This window comes from Hypomesus nipponensis, chromosome 18 (genome assembly GCF_054491055.1).
Source record: "Hypomesus nipponensis isolate SF chromosome 18, ASM5449105v1, whole genome shotgun sequence".
NCBI lineage: Eukaryota > Metazoa > Chordata > Actinopteri > Osmeriformes > Osmeridae > Hypomesus > Hypomesus nipponensis.
This window is the reverse complement of record NC_140378.1, coordinates 4,770,001-4,780,264: the sequence shown is the minus strand read 5'-3', so window position 1 is coordinate 4,780,264 and position 10,264 is coordinate 4,770,001. Positions and strand designations below refer to the sequence as shown.

Sequence of the window (10,264 nt, the reverse complement as noted above, 5' to 3'; positions counted from 1 at the left end):
AGAGCCAGTGTTCCAAATCTCAAATAGAATGGCTGTCTTCGACAAATGATTAATCTTAAATAATACGTCCTGGGTTCTCTACAAGTTCTCTGATGACCTGTTTCAGATCAGTTTCACTCCAGGCCAAATCTTTTCAAATGCTAAACAGTTGAATGAGGTGAAATGCTGCATGTAACCTACGTTGACTTTCTTTCATACGTAGCATCCAGGTGTCAGATTCACCTTGTAAACACACATCTTGTAAACCTCTGGAAAGGTTGCCTGAGATGCCTGTGACACGAGTGTGTGTCCTGTCCAAACAGCAGGCGCTGCTAGCAGGTCTCTGCACTGAGACTCCAAGCTGCCCCGGCACCTGCTTGGCTCAGACTGGTGTGTGAGAGTGTGTGTTTTGTGCACCTATTCTGTCTCCTCCATGTGTGTGTGTGTGTGTGTGAGAGAGTGTGTGTTACATTTCCTTGACACGGACATCTTTCATTCCTAGTACTGTCTTGGCTTTCCTCATATGTTGGTGTTAATGGATCGTTGCCAAGCAAGGAGGCCTACAGCCAGACCCCTCCCTATCTGTCACTGCCGCAGGGATCAGTTGACCTTGAGATCTTCACAGTAACTAATCTGAACTCAAAGTGGATAACTGATTTCAGGTCAGGTGTCATTGTTGTGTCTGAGACACGAGGACAAGGGTGGACGACTGACTAGCTAGTGTGAACCACGAATGACGTCCTCAAAATCAGTTGTTCGATAACTTCTCGTCTTTCTCTCTCTTTTGCTCTCTTTCGCTCTCTCTCTTTTGCTCTCTCTCTTTTGCTCTCTCTCCGTCTTTCTCCGTCTTTCTCTGTCTCTCTTTTGCTCTGTCTCTCTCTCTCTCTCTCTCTCTCTCTCTCTCTCTCTCTCTCTCTCTCTCTCTCTCTCTCTCTCTCTCTCTCTCTCTGTCTCTCCACCCAGGTGTTTGTTAGGTTAAGGCCAAAGTGAGTAAGTGTAATGGAGGAGGGGGGGGGGGGCAATGTCTGTGTGTTTATTTTAGAGAACGAAGAGGCCTTTGTTAACAATGTGAGAATGTACTTTTTCGACCGCCCCCTTTCCTGCTCATCCTTCTCTCCCCTCCTCTTTTCCCTCCGGTCCCTCCTCCTGCCCATGTCCATCCTTCACTCTCAGTCCTCTTTAGGTGAAGGATGGCAGTGCCTCAGTGGGGAGCCTAGCGAGAGACAGAGAAGGAGCGCCGTCGCAACTTTCCTCCCCGACTTCTTTCCAACTTTTTGTTCATCTTTCTCGGGGCAGTCCTTTCTGTACTCTGTAGACATACTGCACCGGAGTTCAAACCGACTCGACTGTCTCTTTCCCCGGCATTCTCACGTTGCACTTTTCTTCCTTGGACTTTGCTGTTTCTCAACCGGGTTTCTCAGACTAGTCCAGTTTGGGACTTGAGGGTTCCGGACGAAAGAGTGAAGACATAACACAGGATGATGCAGAGGCTGAAGATTTGGTTTGCATGTGTGTGTGTGGGCGCCCTGATCTCAACAGGGCAAAGTCTACTTGAAGCAGAATTTAAAGAGAGGGAAGCGGACACCGAGAAGGATCTTGACACAAGCGACTCGCCTAGCGTGGACACGCTTGGAAAACGTGCTGCTGGGATGGCGGTTCATGCTGAACTCACCCCTGTCCCTGAGGCAGACAAGGATGCCCAAAAGTCCCTAACGACTGAGGCAGGAAGCTTGAGTTCCACCACAGCTGTCCCCTCCGGTGAGATCACCTCTTTCTGGATGTATCCAGGTTCCCTGAATGTTCGCACAGTACATTTGATGCGTTGTCTGTACACACGACTATTCCGATTCATTGACGTCTTCTATTTTGTATCTATTTCCTTTCCTCTCTTCTCTCTGGCTCGCCTCTGGCTCTGTCTGTGACAGGTGAAGAAGAGAGAGAGGAGCAGAGCTCACAAGCGGACGAAGAGGAAGGGAGAGCGACGGACAAGCAAACAAGCGATGCCGGGGAGCAGGAGGGTCGGAGGGGGAGAAGGGGAGCGTGGGGGGGGAGAAAACATGCTGCTACAGTAGAGGCTACTGCGTACAGAGTGGTGAGAGCAGACAGTAGAGATACGTGTGTGTGTGTGTGCCCAAGCTACAGTGTGGAGGCCGCTTCACATAGAATAGTGAGTGTGTGTGTACGCGTACGCACATGCATGCTTTTACTTGCCGGTCTACTCGAAACCTTACCTCACAGGTTTGTGTTTTGATGCAGGTGGGTTTAGGGCGCTCCCTGGAGGGCTGGAAGAGGCGAGGCGCGCGAGCTGGATCTCCAGCTGTGGAGACAGGAGTCCTGAAAACTGTCCTGACAGAGATGCACAGCGAGAAGAGCAAACTCCTCGATGAGGAAAAAGGAGGGAAGCAGGAAGAGGAAGAAGAGGAGGACGATGACGACGACGATGACGACGACGACGACGAGGAAGAGGAGGAGGTTTGGTGTTGTAATCTGTCTTAGTCGCGAGCATGATACATTAGTCGTATAGCCGTTTATTTTTACATGGAAAGATCCAGATAAAGCTCAAGTATGTGCAATTCTAGAGACTTCGGTGTAATTCCACGCCCTAATTACTACCGTGTCATCTGTTTTCTCATTGAATACCGATCACATGTCTTGTCATTAGGAAGAAGAGGAGGAAGAGGAGGAGGAGGAGGAGGAGGAGGAGGAAGAAGAGGGGACGGAGCCACCCACCAATCAGACAGAGGCACGCAGCAGCTTCACAGAGACGCTCCCAGCAGCGTGCCGGACCTCTGGCAGACACATGGACTGCAAAGGCGTGGGCATGACTCACCTCCCCGTCATCACTGACCTGGGGGTCACGACCCTGGACCTGTCAGGTGAGAAGGCGGGACTGGGTGGAAGGGTTGTTTGTCATAGAAGGAAGCCCTGCCTCACCGAAAGAACGATGATGTTCTTCACAGCATGTGGCTGGCTAATTGTGGCAATTCTGATGAGTGGGAGTGTCCCTTGTATTTAAGTAGGAGACTGTGAGAAAAATTCCTCTGAGCCAGGGTTTAGGAGACAGGTTTTGGGGAGAAAGGGTGACCCCACTGTTTGTTGGTTGCTATCAGTCTAAACTGTGTGTGTTTGTGTGCGTGCTCGGCGACAGAAAACAACATCAGTGTGATCGCGGCTCGCGGCCTCTCAGGCCTGCCCAACCTGGAGGAGCTGGACCTGAGTAAGAACCACCTGGATGATGACTCCCTCAGCGCTCACCTCTTTGCTGTAAGTCTCTGCCCTCAGCCCTGCCTCTTTTTCTCTTTCCGACTCCCTCCCTCCCTCCCTCCCTCCCTCCCTCCCTCCCTCCCTCCCTCCCTCCCTCCCTCCCTCCCTCCCTCCCTCCCTCCCTCCCTCCCTCCCTCCCTCCCTCCCTCCCTCCCTCCCTCCCTCCCTCCCTCCCTCCCTCCCTCCCTCCCTCCCTCCCTCCCTCCCTCCCTCCCCTCCTCTCCCTTTCTCTTCTTCTCTGCCAGTCACACATGCTGACTTCTTTCCTCACAGCCATCCTTTGAACTTTGTAGTCCTTCTAAGCTTTTGATCTTTTCAGCTTTCAATGGCTCACGCCAACACCCGTAACCCCATCATATTGCGTGATGAATAGGATGGCCGTTTTTAACTTGAGGTTGGTTGAAATAAATATAATGACGATCGTATCATCAACATATTAGAGGTTGTGGCTTGCTCCGCTCCCAGAATAAGACTTCTGCCTGACCACAAGTCACAACCACGACGACAGCATGAGCTCAGTCTTTGCCCAGGCCAGCACAGCTGACCACAGTCTGACCAATCCCATCGTCCCATTGCAGCTTTGTATACCAGGATTGGCTGGGCAGCCATGCTACAGTACAGCTGCAGCCAATGAACAGAAGGGAATGCAAAGAAGAGGATTATTTTAAGAGGAAATCTCTTTTTTTGGTATCGGGTTTGTTTCTCGACAGTGGCGTGAGACTGGGAGAGACTCAACCCCCTAGTTTTTGCTCCAGAGTAAAACAAATTCAACATATGACTTGAAAGAAAGGCTCAATACAATAGAACAGGATCATGCCGAATTGAGAGTGAACGTCTCGGATCTCTTCAAACAGTGTCCCTCTCCCTCTCTCTTTATTTCTCACCCACCCACCACCCACCAACCCACCCACCCTCCTCCCTCCCTCCCTCCCTCCCTCCCTCCCTCCCTCCCTCCCTCCCTCCCTCCCTCCCTCCCTCCCTCCCTCCCTCCCTCCCTCCCTCCCTCCCTCCCTCCCTCCCTCCCTCCCTCCCTCCCTCCCTCCGTCCCTCCCTCCCTCCCTCCGTCCCTCCCTCCCTCCCTCCCTCCCTCCCTCCCTCTGTCCCTCCCTCCCTCCCTCCCTCGTAGAATCTAACCCATCTGAAGAGACTCTTCCTGGACGGGAACCAGCTGACCCGCCTCCCTCCGATGCCCTCCTCTCTGGAGGAGCTTAAGGTCAACGATAACAGGATCAGCATACTCACTCCACACAGCTTCAGAGGTATGTGTGCGCGCTTACAGCGGGTGCTAAACCACCGTGACACAATGGCGTGTGTACGTGTGTTTTCTGCCTGGGCAGAACACCTTGAGTCTTTCCAACTGTCTCCTGAGGAGGTGACTCCCTGAATCGCTGTCAATAACAGTGTGTGTGTGTGTGTGTGTGTGTGGGGGGATCTGCATGCGTGTCCCAGGGCTGTTCCACCTCCTGTCTCTGGAGCTGAAGGAGAACGGCCTCCATGACGGCCACGTTTCACCTTTGACCTTCAAGCCCCTGAGGAGGATGCAGCACCTCCGCTTGGACAACAACGGCTTTCGCTCCCTCCCCCTGGGCCTGCCTGCTTCACTGCTGGTTAGTGGGAAAACGCAACACTGACACTAAAGCTACGGTTTACAAAACACACAACGTTTTTCTCATACATACCGTTTATATACACGTGTGTAGGAGCTACGGATTCAGGAGAACCACATTGAGGAAGTGACCGAGGAGGCACTGAGGAAGTGTGTCCGTCTGCGAGTGCTGGACCTCAGCCAGAACCTGCTGCATGACGACAGTGTGGCCGCCGGCGCCTGGGTCCCACTCGCGTGAGTCCCCCTCGTCTGTCTGTCTGTCTGTCTGTCTGTCCGTCTGTCTGTCTGTCCATCCGTCTGTCTGTCTGTCCATCCGTCTGTCTGTCTGTCTGTCTGTCCATCCGTCTGTCTGTCCGTCTGTCTGTCTGTCTGTCTGTCTGTCCATCCGTCTGTCTGTCTGTCTGTCTGTCTGTCCATCCGTCTGTCTGTCTGTCCATCCGTCTGTCTGTCTGTCTGTCTGTCTGTCTGTCCATCCGTCTGTCTGTCTGTCTGTCTGTCCATCCGTCTGTCTGTCTGTCTGTCCATCCGTCTGTCTGTCTGTCTGTCTGTCTGTCTGTCTGTCCATCCGTCTGTCTGTCTGTCTGTCTGTCTGTCTGTCCATCCGTCTGTCCGTCTGTCTGACTGTCTGTCTGTCTGTCTGTCTGTCCGTCTGTCTGTCTGTCTGTCTGTCTGTCCATCCGTCTGTCTGTCTGTCTGTCTGTCTGTCTGTCTGTCCATCCGTCTGTCTGTCTGTCTGTCCGTCTGTCTGTCTGTCTGTCTGTCCATCCGTCTGTCCGTCCGTCTGTCTGTCTGTCCATCCGTCTGTCTGTCTGTCCATCCGTCTGTTTGTCTGTCTTTCTGTCCGTCTATCTGTCTGTCCATCCGTCTGTCTGTCCGTCCGTCCGTCCGTCTGTCTGTCCGTCCGTCCGTCTCTTCTGCCCTTCACCCATCCTCAATGCATGCGTCCATCCAACTGACCTTTTGATAAAGTGGGTCAGGTTAGTCACAGTTTGGGGTTTGTGTAGTCGAAGGAGAGAGAATACCTCTGAGACGATAGCTCTTGAGCAGCCATGTTTTTCGTACTTCGTCACCAAGGCTCTGTGTTGCAGGGATTGATCCGTCCACTAGAGAGCACTGTGGTTTAGGAGCGTCCCTCCTCTAGAGACACTTTTTACACACAAACGCACACACACGCAAACACACATGCAAACTCACACAAATTGCAGGCTCAAACACACACTGCAGACCCTTCAAGATAAATGTACAGTACGACGAATCCCTGGGGAACAAGAGAGTATCTTCACTTTCATGTCTCTTCACGTGTGTACTTTCTCACTTTCAACCATCCTTCAGCCATCTTTCTCTCAACCGTCCTTCATCTCTCTCCCAACCAACGTTCATCTCTCTCTCTCTCTCTCTCTCTCTCTCTCTCTCTCTCTGTCTCTCTCTCTCTCTCTCTCTCTCTCTCTCTCTCTCTCTCTCTCTCTCTCTCTCTCTCCCTCTCTCTCTCTCTCTCTCTCTCTCTCTCTCTCTCTCTCTCTCTCTCTCTGTCTTTCTCTCTCTCTCTCTCTCTCTCTCTCTCTCTCTCTCTCTCTCTGTCTCTCTCTCTCTCTCTCTCTCTCTCTCTCTCTCTCTCTCTCTCTCTCTCTCTGTCTCTCTCTCTCTCTCTCTCTCTCTCTCTCTCTCTCTCTCTCTGTCTCTCTCTCCCTCTCTCTCTCTCTCTCTCTCTCTCTCTCTCTCTCTCTCTCTCTCTCTCTCTCTCTCTCTCTCTCTCTCTCTCTGTCTCTCTCTCTCTCTCTCTATCTCTTTCTCTTTTATTGTAGGCTGTCCTTTTCCCATGCTTGTATTTGTATGTATGTGTGTGTGTTTTGTAAAACCAGGCCCGACTGTAGTCTACCATTATCTGAACATAAATTCCAAGGCAGTGAATGCTGTAAAATTAGCCACTTCTCCTTAGGGGCACAACTTTCACTTTCATGGCTTTCATCTTTACAGTCACACAAAAACACACACACACACACACACACACAACAATACATAGACACTCAAACACACACAGACACTAAACCACACACACAGAGACACTGAAACACATGCGCACACACACACACTGACTTTCATCTCCTCGCTCCTTATGAACCTGTCAGCCTAAATCAGTCTAAATAGTCCCCCCAAATCCATCAAATGATTCCTAACCTCTATGAATCCCTCTTGCAAATGCACACACACACAGGCGGGTCCGATGGGTGTGTGTCTGCGTGTATGTGTGTGTGTGTGCACACAGACTGAACCAAGTTGGAGAAGTCTGAGGCTCTTAGCGTCTATCAAGGCTTTAGGCTGGGAGGAGATGTTCACTAAGGGAGTGGAACGTTGAATTTCTTATTATTTAATACTGTGGACGGACGTTAGATAATTTAATAATAGCCTTACATAACTGATTTACAAGTGCTGTTCAAACACGCTCACACACACCCATACACAGATGTGAAATACACACAAAATGGATTGCATAAAGACAGTATGCCACGGCGACAAAACGCCCACCTGCAGCTAAGCAGATGTGGATGGGACTGGCCGCAGCACACATACACGCACACACTTACAAACACACACACACACACACTTACAAACACACACACACACACACACACACAGCGACCAAAAAACTTGGGAGCTCTAAAGAGTTTGAGTGAATAAACCTGAACAGTTAATACCCCGTGTGCCCACCAATGTTATACTTGGTTATCTCTGGTAATCTGACCCTGACTTCCAGCATGCCAGGTCATGGTCTGGCCTGCTTGGCCCAGCCAACCTGCCTGGCGAGCACAGCTCTGCTGGCCCACTTGAGGCTGGTTGCATAAGCCTTCTTGTGTAACATTGGCATTGTGTCGCTGGAAAGCTGGAAAAGAGAAGCCCCTGATGTGTGTGTGTGTGTTGTGGTAAAGAGCCTCTCGCTCCTGGTTCTAGTTAGAGCTCTGTTCCCTGTGGAGAAACAGACCATCAGATTGATTACTCTTCATCTTTTGCTCTTCAAGTCTCTGTCTGTCTGTCTGTCTGTCTGTCTGTCTGTCTCTCTCTTCACACACACACACACACACACACACACACACACACACACACACACACACACACACACACACACACATCTGATCGGACAGTCAAGAACAGAACACCAGTGGGTCATTGTCAAAGGAAGGGGTGTTTAAGTGTTATAATACAGTGGCTAAAACTCACATGAAAACAATCAGTTGGACTTCCCCCTAAAATGCACCCAATGAAGGCACAGATTGTGTGTTTGTGTGTGTGTGTGTGTGTGTGTATGTGAATGAGAGAGAGCTCCTCTTCATTAATAGCATGTGTTGTAAGTGGTGGCAGACTCCTGCTGCTGAACAGCCCTGAACAGCCCTCAGCAAACACCACACACACACACACACACACACACTCACACATACAGACACATGTACAAACACCACACACACACTGCTCAGAACAGGTTTGAACAACAATGTAGATGTAAATGTTTATGACCAGGGACTGTCTCTTATCATAGTGCGTGTCTGTTAGTGTGTGTGTATGCGTGTGTTTGGGAAACAGAGAGTTCAGTTAAATCGGTCACCGTGTTCACTTCCCTGTGTAACTGTTCTCTTGTTTCCAGTCAAATGTTTATGAGGGTTTTAACATGAGCTTTTAAGACACTCCTGTCCAAATGAGAACCCCATTCGCTCTGCAGAAAAGCCCTCAAATCCTCCACCTCACTGAGCTGACGGTCTGTACAACAGAGACCAAACAGCAAAACCAGGATTGTTTAGATCAAGGTATCAATAGACCGAGTACAAATACTGCCAGCACAATGGCCAATGGACCCACACAGGAGTTCTGAGGCAAATAAAACAGTCATCAGATTGCTTTTTGCCATTTCTTTGGACTACTGACAACAAAACCATAAACTCTACTCTACAGACATATGGAAATATATGTAGTTAAATCTAAGTCTATCGATATAATTATGAGTGTATATCTCGACATATACATATTTCATATTTACAGTATGGATGTATGCATGTTTGAATGTAAGTATGGGTAACTAGTGTAACTGTATCGCATGTGTGTAGAATGACATATACAACATCCCCTTCTACAGTGGAGGGAGGGGGGCACAGAAAAGAGAAGGTAGGAACAGCAATAGTTTTCCATCAGCCATCAAATAACTCATTTAGTTCATTGGTCGGACCGTAAAACGATGAATGCCAACCCTTTTGAAGGTTTCTAGTGCTCTGGAAGATCTGAGAACATCCCCTTAGAGTTATGGGAACCAGGAGGTACAGTACTAGGTGTGATGCTAACTTAAGTAGAGACAGGCTGACGCCCTCGCAGTAACCAATCCCCCCGCCTCATTCGTCTGTGTCCGTTTGCCGGCAACTCTGACGTGCTGGTCCCCAGTGATTGGTCACCCTGTTCATTTGCCTCTGGCCCCGCTGTGAGGTAATTGGATGTAAGGAAACAGGAAATGAGAAGGCAGTCCTGCTGTGTGCTGCCCTGTCGGCTGCCTCCCCCTCGCCCCTCGCCCCTCGCCCCTCGCCCCTCGCCCCTCGCCCCTCGCCCCTCGCCCCTCGCCCCTCGCCCCTCGCCCCTCGCCCCTTCCACTATCACCCCCAGTCCAGCACCCCAGACCCTTATAGTCCGACAATCCTTGTTCTGCACAACTGCCTCAAATTCTTCTCATTTACTCCTCTCTCTCCGCCAGCCGCCAGTCATGCACACTTCCAACCTTATCAGCTCCAGCCTTACCCAGCCTCCAGGGGTTCTGTAAATATAACCCCTACACATGCTCGCAAACAGCCCTCCAAACACACACACACACACACACACACACACACACACACAGTCCCAGGCATATCTCCTTGAGCTAATGATGGAGTAGGGGCCTGAAGTTTCAAACCCCTGGAGTTAGAGAGCATTGCTCCGCCGTGCTGAGTCGACTCCTCCTGCTCCCCACAGCATGACAGCCTACTCAGTCATACACGACCTCTGAACCTTTCAACAAACTGGAACGCCTCTTTCACTGTTGTGTTCCCCCTCTCCAACCCTAGACTGTACTCTACATAACCCTGGGTGTTCTGTTAGTGTGTAGCGTTGGATCTGTGTCTTTGAGAGCCTTCAAGTTATGGATCTTCTAACTGTGTGTGTGTGTGTGTGTGTTTCTCAGGAAACTGGAAGCCTTGGATCTTTCCCACAACCGTCTCACCTCCGTGCCGCTGTACCTGCCCAAACAGCTGCGTCAGCTCCTCCTGCAGAACAACGCCATCGACCGGATCCCCGCTCACGTGTTCCGCCACTTGCGCCCCGGCCTGGAGTCGCTACGCCTGTCCCACAATGCCCTGGGAGACGAGGCCATGCAGCCCGTGTCCTTCTTCGGGCTCTACCGGTCGCTCGCCG

At 50.8% G+C, this 10,264-nt stretch overlaps 1 protein-coding gene across 1 annotated transcript in view; it reads left to right on the top strand.

Annotated features, from left to right (window-relative positions):
- Positions 1 to 1,300: 1,300 nt before the first annotated feature.
- LOC146251629 (extracellular matrix protein 2) overlaps positions 1,301 to 10,264 on the top strand; it is a 10,218-nt gene continuing 1,254 nt past the window's right edge. The window contains exons 1-9 of the mRNA XM_084680776.1: positions 1,301 to 1,737; positions 1,905 to 2,071; positions 2,236 to 2,451; positions 2,642 to 2,855; positions 3,128 to 3,243; positions 4,370 to 4,502; positions 4,693 to 4,850; positions 4,944 to 5,083; positions 10,035 to 10,264. The exon at positions 10,035 to 10,264 is cut by the window's right edge and continues 97 nt beyond it. Of these exons, the coding sequence (XP_084536902.1) occupies positions 1,458 to 1,737; positions 1,905 to 2,071; positions 2,236 to 2,451; positions 2,642 to 2,855; positions 3,128 to 3,243; positions 4,370 to 4,502; positions 4,693 to 4,850; positions 4,944 to 5,083; positions 10,035 to 10,264 (1,654 nt within the window). The 5' untranslated portion in view covers positions 1,301 to 1,457. The remainder of the gene's footprint in view (positions 1,738 to 1,904; positions 2,072 to 2,235; positions 2,452 to 2,641; positions 2,856 to 3,127; positions 3,244 to 4,369; positions 4,503 to 4,692; positions 4,851 to 4,943; positions 5,084 to 10,034) is intronic.